Below are 18,594 nucleotides of genomic sequence, written 5' to 3'. Positions count from 1 at the left end.
CACACCTGGTGAAGCTCAGGGCTTAATCCTGGCTCTGCACTCAGGAATCAATCACTCTTAGTGCATTTGGGGGACCATAGGAAACACTGGGGACTGAACCTAGGCTGGCCACGTGCACAAGGCAAAGCTCCCCCACCTACTGCTCTGGCACTTTGGCCCTGATCACCCTGTATTTTTACATCTTTATCTGCAGTAAGGTCACAAGATTCCAAATTCAAGCAAAAGTAACAACAACAAAATAAAAAAAAAAATCCAGCAGGTGCGGGGGGGGGGGGGTGTGGGGAGGGGTGGATCCAAACAAGTAAGTGGTATAGAAGAATGTTACATCTATCTGATCTATCTGAAAGGAATGCAGATCCTTAAATAAAAGATTGTACTTTTGTGTTCACCACTATGATTGGTTCTAGAGATTAAATGCCTTTTCTACTTCAGTAGGTAAAAGTTTTTAGTACTTTTCCTACAATTAACAGTAACAATTTCCTCAACATTCTAAACATTGCATATACATGTATATACACACAAAGCAATTCAAGTAAGTACAAAGACAACCTGGCAGCATTTTTTCATGTTTTTTAATTATAAAAATTTTAGGAGCTGAGATAGCATAGTAGGTAGGGATCTTGCCTTGTACACTGGGTTTGATTCCTGGTATACCAGATGGTCCCCAACCCTGCCAGGAGTGATGCCTGAGCACAGATCCAGGAGTAAGCCCTGAAGAATGGCCCAGGTGTGGCCCAAAACCAAACAAAAACAAATTACTAAAAACTAAAAACTATTAAGATATGACAATAAAATCAGCTTGTTTGTCTACTTATTTGGTTTTTGGGTTACACCCAGCACTAAGGGTTACTCCTGGCTCTGCACTCAGAAATCGCACCTGGCATGCTTGGGGACCATATGAGATGCCGGGATTCAAACCATCTTCAGTTCTGGGTCGGCTGTGTGCAAGGCAAAAGCCCTACCGTTTTGCTATCTCTCAATGTAAAATTTTTCATCTTAATCACTTCAAGTGCAGAGTTCAGTAAAGTGAAGCTCTTTCACAAGGTTGTGCTACTACTGACCACTCAAATTCTTTTCAAATACCCAATAAAATTCTGCTCTCCTTAGACTCCTCCCTATTTCCCTTCCACTGCAACTCTAAAGCTACTTTGTTTCCAGGAAACTGATTACTGGAGATACATAACACAAGCAGACTAAGGATCTGCTTTCTTTGCCCTATCACACTGATCTTCAAGGTTCAAACAGGTAAAAGGTGCCAGGATACTTGGATTGATATTGTGCATAACTGCCATGAATATATATATATATATATATATATGTGTGTGTGTGTGTGTGTGTATGTGTGTGTGTGTGTGTGTGTGTGTATATATATATATATATATATATATATATATATATATATATATGCACAATATTTCTGAGTCCCTCTCTCTTTATTTTGTTTTTGGGCCACACCCGGTGATGCTCAGGGGACTCCTGTCTATGCGCTCATAAATCACTCCTGGCTTGGGGGACCATATGGGACTCTGGGGGATCGAACCTTGGTCCATCCTAGGCTAGTGCAGGCAAGGCAAGATGCCTTACTGCTTGCACCACTGCTCTGGCTCGAGTCTCTTTCAAGTTTGCTGAGTATATACCCAAAAATGGAATTAATGCTTTTTTTTAAAAAAGCAGTAGTGCTTTTTTAATTTCTTGAAGAATCACTAGACCATTTTCCATCACATTAGAAAGGGTCCAATTTCTCTGAATTTACCTACACTTGCTATTTTCTAGGGTTTTTGTGTCTTCTTGTCTTCTTGTTGTTATTTAATATGATTTGGGTGAGTCAGGGGTGGCCAACACTCAGGAGTTTACAGTTGGTTCTGCTCTCAGGGATCACTCCTGGCAGAGCTCAGGAGACCATATGCAGTGCCAAAGAATTGAACCCAGGTCAGCAATAGTCAGTAAGCCTTCCAGGCCCTTTCCATTTTTTGGTTGACTTGTGTTCTTCTTTTATAGAAAAGAGCACTGAATTTTGTTAAATGTCTTTTCTATTGCAATGGAAACCATTGTGTGGTTTGTCAAATTTCTCTTTCTTAAGTTTTTTCTTTTCTTTTTTTTTTTCCCACACCCAGCAGTGCTCAGGACTTTCTCCTGGGGAGGTTTGAGGGAAGAATATATGTGGTGCTAGAATAGAACCTGGGTTGACCACATGCAGACAAGTACCCTATCCGCTGTACTAGTTCCAGCTTCTGATTTGTCATCTCTGTTAATGTGTCATATTACACTGACTTTGTATACTAAACAAAACTTGAATTTCAGGAATAAGTTCTATTTGGTCATGGTCTACAATCTTTAAATGCTGTTGAATTCAGTTTATTTCATTGTGTTGTGGATATCTGAAACACTACTCATTATAGATATTGTAGTTTTTTCTTGTATCTTTGGCTTTAGTACCAGAGTAAAGTTGGCCTCATAAAATAAGTTTGTTTTAAGAACTTGAGAGCACCGATAGTAACTTTTCTTTAAGTGGCTCACAGAATTCACCACTGAAGCCCTAGACCCTGGACTTTCAATCTCTTGAGAGACTTTTGGTTATAGATTCAATCTTTACTAGTTACAGGTTATTCATCTTTCCTATTTTTTCATTCAGACTTGGACAGGTGAACTGTGTGATTCTAGAATGTCTCCATTTTGTCTAGATTATCTGATTTGGTTAAACCAATATAACAGGCTAGCAATGAAGACAGACAGCACTAGCTTGACCAGGATTCAACAGAACCTGAACAGAAGAACCAGGGAAAATCAAAATGTGGTAAGCGAGTGTGGCTGGCAGAACACTAGAAAAGTCTGAATGTGCTCTTTGCATTCTTGAAAACTTCATGAAAGCAAAAGCCCACTGAAGTGAAATTTTAATTTTCCTGAAGTTGAGACTGAAAGAATTAATCTAGGGGTTAGGAGACAGTACAGGTATTTAGATATGGACCTTGCATTATGGCTGACCCCGGCGTGAGCCCTACCAGGTACAATACTGAGGTCCCAGCACTGCATCCTCAGGGTGTGGCACTGAATATTATTGGCCTCCTGAACACTGCTAAGGTGCACCCGATTGGGTATACTTTTCCTAATGGCATACAGGCAAGTAGATATTCAGCCTTCCTGTCCCAACAATCAAGCTTTTCCACAAAATTCGCTAGTTAACAGCCTGAATCTGAGAGCTGACTTGCTTTAATATAATCTCCAAAAGAAACTCAACTGGTATTATTCACTGCTCTAGCCTCACGATTTACAACAAAACAAAACCTCAGAGAGGATGACAAATCCTTTGCTGACCAAATTCCTGTCAGTCCCTGGCAACCAACTAATTGCCTATATTTCTATGGATTTTCTATCCTGAAGTCATTGAAATAATAGAAAACACAATCTTTGGGACTTACTGCTCTCAGGAAGCATGTTTTCAAGGTGGCTCCATGTTGTAGCATGTAATAGTACATGGTTCTTTTTTCAGTGAAAGAGTTATTTCCATTTATATACCCCCATTTCTTTATCCAGTTCTTGGCTCAAAGATATCTGGGTTGTTTTCGGGTTTTGGCTATTATGAATAAAGTGGACATTCACATAGATTTTTGTAAAGACATTTGTTTTCAGTTCTCTTGCGCTAATACCAAGGGATGAAATTGCTGGGTCGCGTGTTAACTGATTAACTTTTTTGAGGCCCTGCCAAACTACATTCCAAAGTGACTGCACCACTTTACATTCCCACCAACCATATATTTTTGTTTACATGATTGCCAGTTATTACTTAAGCCTTTTGTGTATTAACAGTCTGCTAAGTATGAAGTGCTATCTCAGTTTGGCTATGTTTGTTTAAACCCAGAACTGGTTAGTTTTTCTGTTCTGCTGTTAGTTTGTGGGGTGAGGGGTGTAAGCCATGTGTAACACATATGTGGGGTATTAGCTCTACTCCTACACTAGATCCCTAGCCCCTCATTATGGTTTTCATCGGTATTTTCCTAATGATCAATGATACCAACCATGTGTTTTTTTGTCTTTTAATAAAAAATATCATTTTTCATCATTTAAAGATAATATTTCTATTATTACAAACCTACAGAACAAATGGAAACTGGGAAAAAATTGGGGAAAAAAAAGATATGAACACTAATATAAGATGTTTGATAACAACCAACACTGCCACATAATAATGAAAGGGAAATAAGAAATCACTCTACATGTTTCAGATTAAGGTGATTTTGTCTTTGTTTGTTTGTTTTTCGGCCACACCTGGTGATACTCAGGGGTTACTCCTGGCTATGCATTCAAAAATCGCTACTGGCTTGGGGGACCATATGGGACACTGGGGGATTCGAACCACGGTCCATCCTAGGCTAGCACGCACAAGGCAGATGACTTACCACTTGCACTTTTGTAAGTTTGATTTCAGTAGGCTTTCTTCCTCTCTTTATTATTCTATAAAACTCATTATTGTGGCAAATCTATCCCTTGAACCACACAGAGAACTAAACATACATATATGACTGGCTAGCACATGATCTAGCACACAGACTGGTACTCCTCTGCCTACAAGATCCTCTTGATCAGGTCCTCTGTGGGTTTTTTTTTTTTTTTTGTATTTTTGTATTTTTGGGTCACTATTGGAGGTGCTCAGGAGTTACTCCTGGCTCTGCGCTCAGAAATACCTCCTGGCATAGGGGACCATATGGGATGCTGGGAGTCAAACCACTGTCTGTCCTGGATTGTCTGCGTGCAAGGCAAATCTGTGCTACCCTCTAGCCCCTGATCAGGTCCTCCTATCCTAGGCTTTCACTGTAACCCTTACTTAGAATAAATACCAGCTGTGTCTTGGACTTCCCAGGCTATGAGAGCTGGAGTCCCCCATTTGCTTCAACTAACTTGAGCTGAGTTTCTGTTCCCTAAAACAAAAAATACAGAATATAAAAATGAGTCCTTTCAGTCTAAAGTTATCAGATCTAACTTTCAGAATCAAAATTATGAAAAAAGAAAGTATGGTACTGAAACTGGCTTGGCCCCAGGGCCCTCTTTCCCCCACACTATTGATATTCTAAATTTTTTGGTTTTGGGTCACTATTCAGGGCTTACTCCTGGCTCTGTGTTCAGGGATCACTCCTGCTGAGGCTTGGGGATCACCCCCCCATCTCCCCACTCAGCATGTGCAAGACAAACACCCTATCAGCTATACTATGCTCCTTCCTCCTTCCATGGTCCTTAAGTCACTATTCTAAAAAGAGTCAGGAAAACTTGGGTTTTACTAAAGAACTAAGAATTAGGTTATTCAATGAACAATTCAACAAAACCCACATGCAATTATTTGAACGTCTTCAGATATGTGTTTGCAGCGGAAAGTGACCAAAGAGAACCAGGCACACAGGATAGGTAGCAAAGGCAGAACCTATTTACTGAAACCCAGAGACTACTTAGAAAGCTTACAAGATTCGGGGCCGGGTGGTGGCGCTAAAGGTAAGGTGCCTGCCTTGCCTGCGCTAGCCTAGGATGGACCGCGGTTCGATCCCCGGCATCCCATATGGTCCCCCAAGCCAGGAGTGACTTCTGAGTGCATAGCCAGGAGCAACCCCTGAGCGTCACCGGGTGTGGCCCAAAAAAACCAAAAAAAAAAGAAAGCTTACAAGATTCAATCTTTATTAACTGGATAAATGTTAAGGCTTACTTCAAAGACAGGCCCTTATTAAAAGTAAAAGTAAAGTACAAGTAATAAGAGCAGTTACTAGGCAATTAAAGTTTGCATTAAAGAGCAAGAAACTGAGAGAATATGATTTACTCCTTAATATCTACAACATCTGTTATGGGCTGGGGAGAAAGCTCAAAGAGCAGGATGCAAGCTTTCATGTGGGAGGGCTGCACTTGATACCCAGCACTGCAGTCCCCTCAACTGGTCCTGGTCTCAGTAAAAAGAGTGACCCCTTAAGGATGGAGAGATAGCATGGAGGTAGAGCGTTTGCCTTGCATGCAGAAGGATAGTGGTTCAAACCCCGGCATCCCATATGGTCCCCCGAGCCTGCCAGGAGCGATTTCTGAGCGTAGAGCCAGGAGTAACCCCTGAACGCTGCCAGGTGTGACCCAAAAACCAAAAACCAAAAAAAAAAAAAAAAAGTGACCCCATGGACTGAGCCAGTGGTAGCTCCTCAGCACCACCGAATCATCCCAACACAAACAAATGTGTACCACCAAATTATGACATGTCCCGTTGTCCCATTACCTTAGCAGTCTGACTTCTGTTAATAACATTTCAGATTTCCAGGGCCAGAGCTGTGGCGCTAGAGGTAAGGCAGCTGCCTTGCAAGCACTAGCCTAGGACGGATCGTAGTTTGATTCCCCAGCATACCATATGATCTCCCCAAGCCAGGAGCGATTTCTGAGTGCATAGCCAGGAGTAACCCCTGAGCGTCAACAGATGTGGCCCCCCAAAATACAAAATAAACAAATTTAGATTTCCCAAGATACATGCTAGAAAATTTATATTCACAGGAATGTAATTAACATTTTGGTAAAAGTAGCAACTAATCAAAATTTCTTCTAGTAGAACAATAACCATATGTTTAGAATATTATCATAATTATTTGGTTTGGGGGCCACAACTTGTGGTTCTCAGTGTTTACTCCTGGCTCTGTGTTTAGGGGGGGGAAATCACTCCTGGTGGGTCTGGAGGATATATGGGCTGCCAGAGATCAAATCTGGGTAAGCTGTGGGCAAGGCAAACACCTTGCCACTCTACCATCACCCCAGCCCCAAATTTAGCATTTTAAGCACCCAAACTAGTCTTGTATTACCAGCAAATTTTCTATGACCTTAAGTTATTTTTCATTGTGTATACTAAATAGGCTGAATTAGAGCTATTTTCTAGTAAAAATTTATTATCTTGTAGCTGAAGCTACAAAACCTACATTTACAAACCTACTTAGAGTAAAACATTAGAGAAATGTCAGAAATGAGGAATTTCGTAACAGTTTTAAACAGGCAGGAGAAAGTAAAAGTAGGCTTTCTCTTAAGGGGTAAGGTAGAAAAGTAAATCTCCAATTCATGTGCTGTGATTTGGACTACAGTGCACAGAACAGCAAACAAAATGCAAGTCTAACAGGGAACACAGAGTTAATTTAGATGTAATGTTTGATTTTAAAAAAGGGCAGAAATAAAGACCTTCATTTAGTCTTCACATACTAGATATAGCAGATACTGTTAAGTATTTATTTTTAATTAATTTACCATGTTTGAGGGCCACACCAAATGCTGCTCAGGGAACCATATTGGGTTCAACCATGACATAAAGCCTTTAGAAAGTCTTTATTACAGAGCTGGAGAGAGCACAGTTTGGTTCGAATCCCTGCGTCCCATATGGTCCCCTGTGCCTGCCAGGAGCTATTTCTGAGCAGACAGCCAGGAGTAACCCTGAGCACCTGCGAGTGTGGCCCAAAAACAAAACAAAAAAGAAAAGTCTTTATTAATGAAAAATGTTAGTTCCCTGAAGGATTATAATCGCAAGAATAAAAATCAAAAGATAATGAGTTTCAAAGTGTGGTCAAAGGGTCTCCACGAGTTCAAAGGTTGTGCAAAATATTTTCTACAATGTTACTCTCAAAACTCTGTAACATTAACACAGCCACACAATGCAGTGGATACAACTGCTGACACTTTAGCATGAATAGAAGTAAATATTTTCAAGTTAAACAATGTCCTGATAAGAGGCTAGATCAATAGCTCAGCTGAAAGGGCAGCTGCCTCACATGGGGCAGACCCAAGTTCAGTCGGCATCCGAGAAGGTTCCCTGAGCCTGCAAGAAGTGATTTCTGAGAACAGATCCAGGACTAAGTTTGAGCAGTCAGGTGTGGCCCCAAACCAAAACAAACAAATACAAAAAGAATGTCCTGATAAAACAGCAAAGGGCTTGGAGAGATGCCTTGATCCAGGACCAAAGGTGGTTGGTTCGAATTCAGCTGTCCCATATGGTCCCCCGTGCCTGCCAGGAGCTATTTCTGAGCAGACAGCCAGGAGTAACCCCTGAGCATCGCCGGGTGTGGCCCCCTCCCCCCAAAAAAAAAACACTGATAAAACAGCAAAAAATACTTTTGTGGCCTGAACTAGAGCACAGCAGGTAGGGTTGCCTTGCACACGGCTGATCTAAGTTTATTCCCAGCATCCCAACCATATGGTGGGTTGCCCCACAGCCTGCCAGGAGTGATTTCTGAGAGGAGAGCCAGGAGTAACCCCAGAGTGCCCCGGGGTGTGGCCCCAAAACCAAACCAAACCAAAAATTACTTTTATTAAAAACAACAGGATTCTTCTTTCTCAAGTGTTGTGGTAAGTAGGGATTACAGTCAGAAGACTATCTCAAGAAAGACTTTTTGTGTTCCTGAGCTGCAAAAAGAATCAGCCATTTTTCTGTCCTCAGCACACCATTTTACCTTTAACAGTGAGTGACAGACAGACTAGAATTATTCAGACAGTGTCTGACATGTTTTCACAAAAGATGAGCCAAGTAAGCTTATGGCTTCGAGGAAAACAACTTACAGTATTTGCTGCTCGTGATAAAATTTGAGATTTCAAGTAAAAATCAGAACATTGAAAAAAAGAGCTCAGATTTCCAGTACTTTAAAATTTCTCAGAAAGTATATATATTTATTTATATATATCATGATAATAATTGTAAATATTTTCACTATATCATAAGATGTGTTTGTATTTTAAAATATATGTACCTTAATGTTTTTTTAAACTTCATTTATTGATTGATTGGTTCTTGGGCCACACCCAGAGGTGCTCATGAGTCACTCCTGGCTCTGCACTCAGAAATTGACTCTAGCAGGCTAGGGGACCATAATAGGATGCTGGGAATCGAACAAGTCCCTCCTGGGGTTGGCAGCATGCAAGGCAAGCGTCCTACCACTGTGCTATCTCTCTGGTCCCTGAGTTAATATTTTCTAAATGATCAATACATGTTACAAAATCAGGTGCATATAAGAGATTCCAAATATTCTAAGTATAAAATAAACCAAAAGAATTTTATTGGGTTTTGGTTTGAGGGTTTTATTTATTTTTTTTGAAAGGGGGCACACCCAGCAGTGCTCAAGGCTTATTATTAGCTCTGTACTCAGTGATCACTCCTGGAGTTTGGGAGAACATAAAGGGTACTGGGGACCAAACACATGGCTGTGTGCAAGGCAAATGAACTACCTGTTGTACCATCTGTATATCTCTCTGTCCCCCAGATCTAAGGAATTTTAATGAGAAAGTAAGAAATTCACCAAATGCTTCAGATTTTATATTCAACTACATTTTCAAAACCTGGGGCCCGAAGAGACAGCACAGCAGTGTTTGCCTTGCAAGCAGCCGATCCAGGACCAAAGGTGGTTGGTTCGAATCCCGGTGTCCCATATGGTCCCCCGTGCCTGCCAGGAGCTATTTCTGAGCAGACAGCCAGGAGTAACCCCTGAGCACCGCCGGGTGTGGCCCCCCCAAATTTTTTTTTCAAAACCTTTCTTGTAAAATAATGGTATAATATAAAATAATTTCCATAATGGCCTAAAAGAGCTACTAAAACTCTCCCTTCCACCTACCTGAAGTTAGACTATGATTCATATATGTCAACCTACAAGGCAAATCACTAAAGACTGAATTCAGAAATAGACAAGATGGAACTGGAGTAAAAGCACAGGTTCACCTTGCATGAGGCTAACCCGGAAGGATTTGGGTTCAATGGTCCCCCAAGCCTGCCAGTAGCTATTTCTGAGCCATGATTAGGCTCTGAACACCACTGGCTTCGACCTTAAAACCAAAAAAAAAAAAAAAAAAAAGAAAAGAAAAGAAAAGAAAAAAAATTGGGGGAGCGCAGTTTGGGCCACACCTGGTGGCACTGAGAGGTTAATTCCTGGCTCTGTGCTCAAAAATCACCGCTGGCAGGCTTGGGGGACCATATAGGATGCTGGGGGATCGAACCCCAGTCTGTCCTAGACCAGCAGTGTGCAAGGCAAACGCTCTGTCATTGTGCCATCACTCTGGCCCCAGATTAATTATTTTTAAGCGATATCTTTTAAATCTTAGTTTTGATATCTAAGATACTAAATTTAATGTATCTTTAATGCTCATAAAGAGAGCTTTTTAGAGGCCAGATAGGGCATTTACTCCTGGCTCTGTTCTGGTGGGCTCAGGAAACCATATTGGATGCTGGGGATTGAACTTGGGTCATGAAATCAAGTGCCCTATGGCTGTACTATCACCCTGACCCCCAACAGTAGTTAACATTCTTTAAAAACTCACCCATTCCTATAATGCTACCCAGTATGCTTTGTACATTCAATTGAAATACACAGGGCTATTAAAGAGATGTCTTGTTATCTCTAAGAAAATTATCAACAAGTAATCTTAAGTTGGTTGTCTTGTAAATCAGAAAAGCTGACAGGAAGCACAAAAACAATTACTTAATTCCCAACAAGATTTCAATCAGATACTTCACTTGATCACATGCTTGTGACTTTATATGAAAAATTAGACGGCAGTTATTTTAAGTACAGTAATATGTTCCAAGATTCGTGATGAGAGAGGTCAGTCTCTAAAAGCTACCAAGACTTAACAGCCTAACAATGCCTTTTTCTCTGCACAAATTGCCAAGAGCATTTCTAAACAAATAAGAGTCATTCTAACTTGCCAACAGAGGCATTTTTATTTTTAATTCCAGATTTTTTCTATGTGGTAACCAGTTTCCAGTATTTTAATGGGCCAGAGCGATAGTACAACAGGTAGGGTGTTTGTCTAGATCTAGAATGTAGCAGACCCAGGTTCAATCCCCGGCATCCCATGTGGTCCCCAGAGCCTGCCAGGCAATTTCTGAGCAGAGTCAGGAGTAATCCCCTAAGTGACTGCGGGTGTGGCCTCCCCCCAAATAAAGTTTTTTTTTTTTACTTTTTTTGAGGGGGTCACACCCGGCTGCGCTCAGGGGTTACTCCTGGCTCTACGGTCAGAAATCACTCCTGGCAGGCATGGGGGACCATATGGGATGCCGGGCTTTGAACCACCTTTGGTCCTGGGTTGGCTGCTTGCAAGGCAAATGCCCTACTGCTGTGCTATCTCTCTGGCCCCTCTTGTATTGCACTGTACAGGTTCTCTATGGTTACTATTCTCAAACTAAGAATGGTGCCCCTCTAACAAGCTGTGGCACCACAGCCAAGACCTGAATATCTGACAGTTCTGACATGACTTTTTCAATGCTTTCAAGTCTTTCAGGAAGTTAACATTATCATTTTTAGAGGATACAGAATTATAACATAAATAAAGAGAAATGTGGGGCCGGGAAGGTGGCGCTAGAGGTAAGGTGTCTGCCTTGCAAGCGCTAGGACAGACCGCGGTTCGATGATCCCCCGGCGTCCCATATGGTCCCCCCAAGCCAGGGGCGATTTCTGAGCGCATAGTCAGGAGTAACCCCTGAGCGTCAAACGGGTGTGGCCCAAAAACCAAAAAAAAAAAAAAAAAAAGAGAGAAATGTGAGTATCCCATTGAAAGTTATGAATAAGTTTGGGGGCCAGAGAGATAGCATGGAGGTAGAGCATTTGCCTTGCATGCAGAAGGACGGTGGTTCAAATCTCGGCATCCCTTATGGTCCCCCAAGCTTGTCAGGAACGATTTCTGAGCATAGAACCAGGAGTAACCCCTGAGCACTGCTGGGTGTGACCCAAAAACCAAAAAAAAAAAAAAAAAAATTATGAATAAGTTTCAACTCTAACACTTAGATTTGAAGGAGTGCTAATTCACTGTGCCTAAACTGCCAATCAATTATGAACTAACTGTAAACTCAATCTAACTTAAGTCATATATATATGTACACAGAGAAAAATCACAGCAATCGCAAGTCAGGGAAGATTAATTACCGGGAGGGGCTGGAGTAAAAACACAGATAGCACAGTGGCCATTTTTGCTCTGCAGGCAGCCCATCTGGGTTCAATGCTTGGTATCCCAAACTGTTCCCTGAGCATGCCAGGAGAAATTCCTGAGTGCAGAGCCAGGAATAAGTCCTGAGTATCTCCCCCAAAAAAACTTTTTTTTTTTTTTTGGTTTTTGGGTCACACCCGGCAGTGTTCAGGGGTTACTCCTGGCTGTCTGCTCAGAAATAGCTCCTGGCAGGCACGGGGGACCATATGGGACACCGGGATTCGAACCAACCACCTTTGGTCCTGGATCGGCTGCTTGCAAAGCAAACGCCGCTGTGCTATCTCTCCGTCCCCCCAAAAAAATTAAAAAAGAAAATCAACTACAGAATCATATTCACTTCCTCTCTTCTCCCCCAAACACCTCCAAAAATAGTAAAGCTGACTGTAATAAAATGCTCAGAGAATTGCCAAGTACCCCTAACACTAAAACATTAATCTTCCCGACAATCAAGAAGTCAATGCCTAGAGCTTTAAGTCTTTACAAAATACTGATGTTCTCAAGATCATAAAATTAACAGATGAAATTAAACCCTAGGATCTTGCACTTTTCTAATCGTGAATCAAAAGATGTTAGAACAAGCAGGAAAATGCCACAAAGATCTCACTCTAAATGTTATCCTGGATCTGTGCTGTTGAACAAGACAGCCACCAGCTAGCTACATGAGCCTCTAAAGCACCTAAAATGTAGGAAGTTCAATGTAACTATGCTGAAAGTGTAAAATACAAACTGAAGGATCCTACGGCATGCATACAAGCCAGGGGTCTTCAAACTATGGCCCGCTGGCCACATATTGTATTTGTTCCCGTTTTGTTTCTTCACTTCAAAATAAGATATATGCAGTGTGCATAGGAATTAGTTCATAGTTTTTATTTTCACTATAGTCCGGTCCTTCAACGGTCTGAGGGACAGTGAACTGACCACCTGTTTAAAAAGTTTGAGGACCCCTGATAGGGCGTTTGCCTTGCACACAGCTGACCCAAGATGGACCTGGGTTCAATCCAGGCACTCCATAAGGTCCCCCAAGCCAGGAGCGATTTCTGAGTGCAGAGCCAAGAGTAACCCCGTTAGTGTCACTGGGTGTGGCACAAACAAAACAAAACAATAAACAGAAAAACTGGATTTTGAAGTAGGATAAGACAAACAGAAAAAAGTCTCACTAATCCAATGGCATAGCCATTACTAGAAACAAGATAGTAGATTTTCTTAGGATTAATGCAGCACAGAGAAAAATCACCTTTAGAGGAAAGAAAGGAGCCTACAGTCTGAGCGCCTGAGACACGGAGTGTATTTAGTACTCAACACAGCCAAGCAACCAACCAGTGAAAAGAATGAGATGCCTTGCTTCACTCTAGTCATGTATGACGGAATTAATCCACTGAGAGTAACACAGGCTCTTCCACTGAGTTGAGTTTGTGAAAAGTATTGTTAAAGTAATCACATATAAGGTTATCCAAGTCAAAGGAGACCCAAAAGCACTAAATACTCAAAAACATTTGTCTAAATGGTTGTTATTTTAAAATAACATTTTAGGGACTGGAGGTGAGGCAGTGAGTGATAGGGCATTTGCCTTGCAAGCAGTTGACCCAGGACAGACCTCTGTTCAATCCCTGGCATCCTATATGGTCCCCCAAGCCAGGAGCAATTTCTGAGTGCAAAGCCAGGAGTAACCCCTGAGCATCACAGGTATGGCCCAAAAATCAAAACAAACCAACAAACAAAAAACACTTTATCATTAATATTGTACTACTAGAGGCAACAATTTATTCTACCAAAAGTAAAATATTATGTACATGCGGAAAAAGGAAAATAAAGTAAGAATCACTTCAGAAAAGTTTTTCAATCCCCAAATAGGTTACACACAGGAAGCTAATATCTATCTAGGATCTAGTAATCACACTCCTGAGTATAGAAGCAAAGAGAAAAGAAACTACAAATCCACACAATAACGCATGCACAAGTGTTCAGAACAGCATTATGCACGATCAAAAAAGCAGAAAACTGGTGCCCGAACCATAATATAGTAGGTAGGGTGCTTGCCGTCAGGCAGATGGTCCCAGAGCACTGCCAGGAGTGATCCCTGACTGTAGAGTCAAAAGTAAGCCTGGGCCCGGAGAGATAGCACAGCGGCGTTTGCCTTGCAAGCAGCCGATCCAGGACCAAAGGTGGTTGGTTCAAATCCCGGTGTCCCATATGGTCCCCCGTGCCTGCCAGGAGCTATTTCTCTATTTCTGAGCAGACAGCCAGGAGTAATCCCTGAGAATCGCCGGGTGTGGCCCAAAAACCAAAAACCAAAAAAAAAAAAAAAAAAAAAAAAGTAAGCCTTGAGCATCGCTCCAAAGCCCCAAAACAAAAGAGTAATTTTATTTTGGACTGGAGATAGAATAGTGTCTGCTTTGCATGGAGTTCAAACTCCAGCATCCCCTACCATCGCCAATACCCAAGTGCAAAACCAGGAGTGAACTCTGAGCATCGCCAGTGTAGCCAAAAAAACAAAACAAAACAAACAAAACTTTAAAAAAATAAAAAAGGCTGCATAACTGATGAATGGCAAACAAAACAGGGTGTGTGCCACCCATGTACTGGGATATTGTTCTGTCACAAAAAAAAGTGCTGTAGATCACAACACAGGGACCTTGAACACATGCTACCTGAAAGCAACCAGCTCAAAGGATGCCATGCTGTGGAACTTCATTTATGTGCTATAGTGAAGGCAAGTTACTCTAAAGAGAGTAAATGGGAATAGAGAGACTGTTATTGGTCTTAGATTTTGAGTAAGGGCTGAGGAATGCCCAACACTGATTGTGGCGAGAACACGAACAGCCACTTTTAAATGGATCAAGTATATGACATGTGAATTACATTATCTTGAAGCTGTCTAAACCCCCCCCCCAAAAAGGCCAGATATTGGAGGTGAGGGCGAATTAAACTGAGGTGCTATTTTGATTCGTTTTGCAAATCCCTAGTATCCATGCTTTGGTAATTTTTATTTTTCTCTATATTCCTAATAGTAACTACCCCACCCATCAAGGAGACACACAATGAACTAAAATAGTAAATACATTTAAGTATTTCTTAGGGCATGTGAATGAAAATGGAGAATTACTTTTTAAAAATATAAGACAATTTTTCCCTTTAAAAAAGGGAACAGAGGATCGTATTTCGGGGCCATCTCAAAAACCACCCCTGAACTTTATGAAAAGCCCTAAAGTCCCTAAAACTAGGAATCCATCGGCAAGAACTAGGGGACGACAGCATAAACGGGGAGTCACACCCATCCCGAGCTCAGGGTGGCAAACACCCCGAATTCATTCAGCCAGAGGCCGGGGGCACGTGAAGGAAGATCTCACTCATCTCATACCAGATGGACGACACGGTGCGGGGGAAGAAGAAGAAGAAATAAAAAAAGCCACACCCACAACTTGGGTCATCTCCCCTTGAAGAAGGAGCTACTTCGGATCCAGCTACAGAACACCCCCTTTTCCCCCTGGCAACTCGGGAGCCCTCCGAGGAGTCACCCCCAAACGCCGCGGTGACCAGCAGTCAGCTAGCTGCTGCTGAGAGAGAGAGAGAGAGAGAGAGAGAGAGAGAGAGAGAGAGAGAGAGAGACTGTCGCCTCCCCCAGGACCCCACATGGTAAAAAAAAAAGGGGGTGCAGGCCCACGGCCCAGTAGGGCCGGGCTCCGCAGCCCCCCAGGATGACAGCTCGGTCCAAAGCCCTGTGGGCGCCGATCGCTCGGGAAGAGGCCGGGCGAGCGAGCGATCGGGGCCCGGGGGAGAGCGAAGTGGACCGGGGTGCGCTTGGAAAGCGGGGTGCGGGGCCCCCCAGCAAGTGCCTCGCCGGGGCAACTTCCTTCCTGCCTCCCGATCGGGCCCCGGCGGCCGCGTGTAGGCCGCGGCCGGCCTCGCTGCTCAACTAAACTTCCCCGGCGGGCCGCCGAGGCGCAGGCCGGCGCGCCCCAACATCACCACCACCAGCGCCCCGAGATCGCCCCGAGATCGCCGGACCCCAACGCGTACCTCCAAGTCGCGGCCTTTGTTCTTGAAATTCTTGAGCCGCTGGTTGTCCAGCTTCTCGCTGTCCGCCATGGCCGGGCCGGCGACTCCCTCCCTCCCCGCCCGGGCCCGGGATCCGCCCCAACCACCGCGCCTCGCCGCGCCGCGCCGCGCCTCGCCGCCCCGCAGTCACTCCCGGAACCGGGCCGCCGCCGCCGCCACCCGCGCTTCTCCGCGGCTACGAGCTTCGCCTCGCCTCGTCCGTCCCGTCCTCGCTCCCTCCCGCCGGGCTGACCCTCTCCGGCTCGCCTCCCCCGCTCCGGCCGAGACCCTCTTCCGCGGGCCGGGCGGCAGCAAGTGCTCCGGCCGAGGGCAAGGCAGGCAGCCTCGCTCTGGGGCCCGGCGCCTCGCCACGCCCACTGTCGTCAACCGCGCTCTCTGATTGGCTGTCCGCGCTCTCGGCGGCCTCGGCCAATCAGGAAGCGCTATGGAGAGCGGGGCGGGGCGGGTGGGAAGGAGCGGACGGAAAGCGGAAACGGGCGCTGCTGGGAAGGATGGGCGGGGCCAAGAAAGGCGGAAGGAGGCGCCGAGGCGCGCGGCCGCTAGTGCTTCTTCGGCCGAGGGCAAGGCAGGCAGCCTCGCTCTGAGGCCCGGCGCCGGGCCACGCCCACTATAGCCAACCACGCTCTCTGATTGGCTGTCCGCGCTCCCGGCCGCCTCGGCCAATCAGGAAGCGCAATGGAGAGCGGGGCGGGGCAGGTGGGACCGAGCGGACGGAAAGCGGAAGCGGGAGCTGCTGGGAAAAAGGGGAGGGGCCGGGAAAGGCGGAAGGAGGTGCGCAGGCGCACAGCGAGGGCCGGCGGGCAGGGCAGGGCAGGGCGGGGCGGCGGCGGTAAGTGCTTCTTCGGCCCAGGGCAAGGCAGCCTCGCCACGCCCACTCTCGCCAACGGCGCTCTCTGATTGGCTGTCCGCGCTCCCGTCTGCCTCGACCAATCAGGAAGGGCGATGGAGAGCGAGGCGGGGCGGGTGGGAAGGAGTGGATGGAAAGCGGAAGCGGGAGCTGCTGGGAAGAAGGGGCGGGCCCGGAAAGGCGGAAGTAAGCGCAGAGGCGCGCGGCGGGGCCGGCGGGCAGGGCGAGGAGGGGTAGGCGTGGCGTGGCTGCGACCACGTGCCCGCCGGGCCGAGCTGCGGGAGCGTCTCTGTGGGCTGGGGAAGCGGCGGCTTCCGGGTTTTTCCCTATAGACCGCCGGGCACATCCGGGGCTTTTGGGCTTTTCTAAGGGCGTTGAGTGTTTTTTCTTTGGGGTGCCGCGCCTGCTCTTGGGGAGTCGGGTCGGACTCATTCCCTCTTAGAACACCCGGAGACCGCTCTGATTACACCGCCGGTCTTAGGGGCCCCTCCGCTGTGTCACTTCTGAGGATGGCGGGGGATGGAAAGTGGAACCTGGAAGAGGACGCGGATTCTTGGACTCAGGCCGCCGCGACCACCAGGGGCTGATCTTGGGGCTTGGGGTTGAGGGGACAAGGCCACATGTATGTGGCCGGCTGAGCGAATGAAACTCGGGAGACGCCGGCAGAAGAGATGCAGTTGCACTAGCACCGTTGCAAAGCACTCCGAAGGGCCGGCCCCGCGGTCCAACTAGCAGGACAGGGCGCTTTCTTGGCATGTCGCCCATCAGGTCCCACCAGATCTGCAGCATCCCATCTAAGGCCCCCTGGAGCATCGTCGGACGGGGCCCCCTAGCAAAGCAAGCAAAGCAAAGCAGGCCAAAGGAAGTCGTTTTACAAATGCATGTAGGAAGAAAAAAAAAAGCATTTAGGGGCCAGAGAGATAACATGCAGAAGGACGGTGGTTCGAATCCCGGCATCCCATATGATTCCCCGAGCCTGCCGGGAAGGATTTTTGAATGCACAGCCGGGAGCAACCCCTGAGCGTCACCGGGTGTGACCCCCAAAAACCAAAAAAGAAAAAAGGATGCATTTAGGAGAGGGGGTGCGCCTTGCACGCGGCCGGCCTGGGTTTGCACTTCGGCTTCCCTTCTGAGCAATGCGAGGATTTAATTCCTGAAAGCAGAGCTCTTTGGGCAACCTCTGGGCATTGCCCGGTGTGCCCCAAAAACCAAAATCAAAAAGCGTGTAGCAGCGAATAGTTTATCCAAACTGTGTGTGCTTTACAGTGAACTCAAGTGTGAAGGAGGGAAATTTTGTAAGAAGCTGGTGAGGCAGGAATAGGGGACCCAAACTGGAACAATTTAACCCCCTTTGGCTCCAACCGGGTTGTTGTCTGTGCTCGCGCACACCGCTGGGGTGATGAGAAGAGAGAAAATATTTCAAAGGGAAACTGCGCCTTTAAATACTTTGCATGCAGTTCTCCCGCTTAATATGAATGTCAGTTCGGCGCCAAACTTAAATCACACGTGAAGCGTATGATAAATTTTCCCCAAAGAATAAGTTAAGTTAAAATAAGAATGCACAATGGAGGAGCCGGGGCCTTGGGTATAGGGCGTTTTCTTTGCACTCTTGTCAGCCCGGATTCAATCTTTGGCATCCAGTATTTTTCCCCCGAGTCTGCCAGGAGTAATTTCTGAGCGCCGAGCCTGGAGCAACCCTGAGCACTGCAGGGTGTGGCCCAACAACAAAAAATCAATGC

The 18,594-nt window shown here is 45.4% G+C and overlaps 1 protein-coding gene across 1 annotated transcript in view; it reads right to left on the bottom strand.

Annotated features, from left to right (window-relative positions):
- KPNA4 (karyopherin subunit alpha 4) overlaps nucleotides 1-16,053 on the bottom strand; it is a 52,639-nt gene extending 36,586 nt beyond the window's left edge. Inside the window, exon 1 of the mRNA XM_049785903.1 lies at nucleotides 15,970-16,053. Within this exon, the coding sequence (XP_049641860.1) occupies nucleotides 15,970-16,038 (69 nt within the window). The 5' untranslated portion in view covers nucleotides 16,039-16,053. The remainder of the gene's footprint in view (nucleotides 1-15,969) is intronic.
- Nucleotides 16,054-18,594: the final 2,541 nt, after the last annotated feature.

This window comes from Suncus etruscus, chromosome 13 (genome assembly GCF_024139225.1).
Source record: "Suncus etruscus isolate mSunEtr1 chromosome 13, mSunEtr1.pri.cur, whole genome shotgun sequence".
NCBI lineage: Eukaryota > Metazoa > Chordata > Mammalia > Eulipotyphla > Soricidae > Suncus > Suncus etruscus.
Note: the sequence above shows the minus strand (reverse complement) of the source record. Positions and strands in the feature narration are given on the sequence as shown.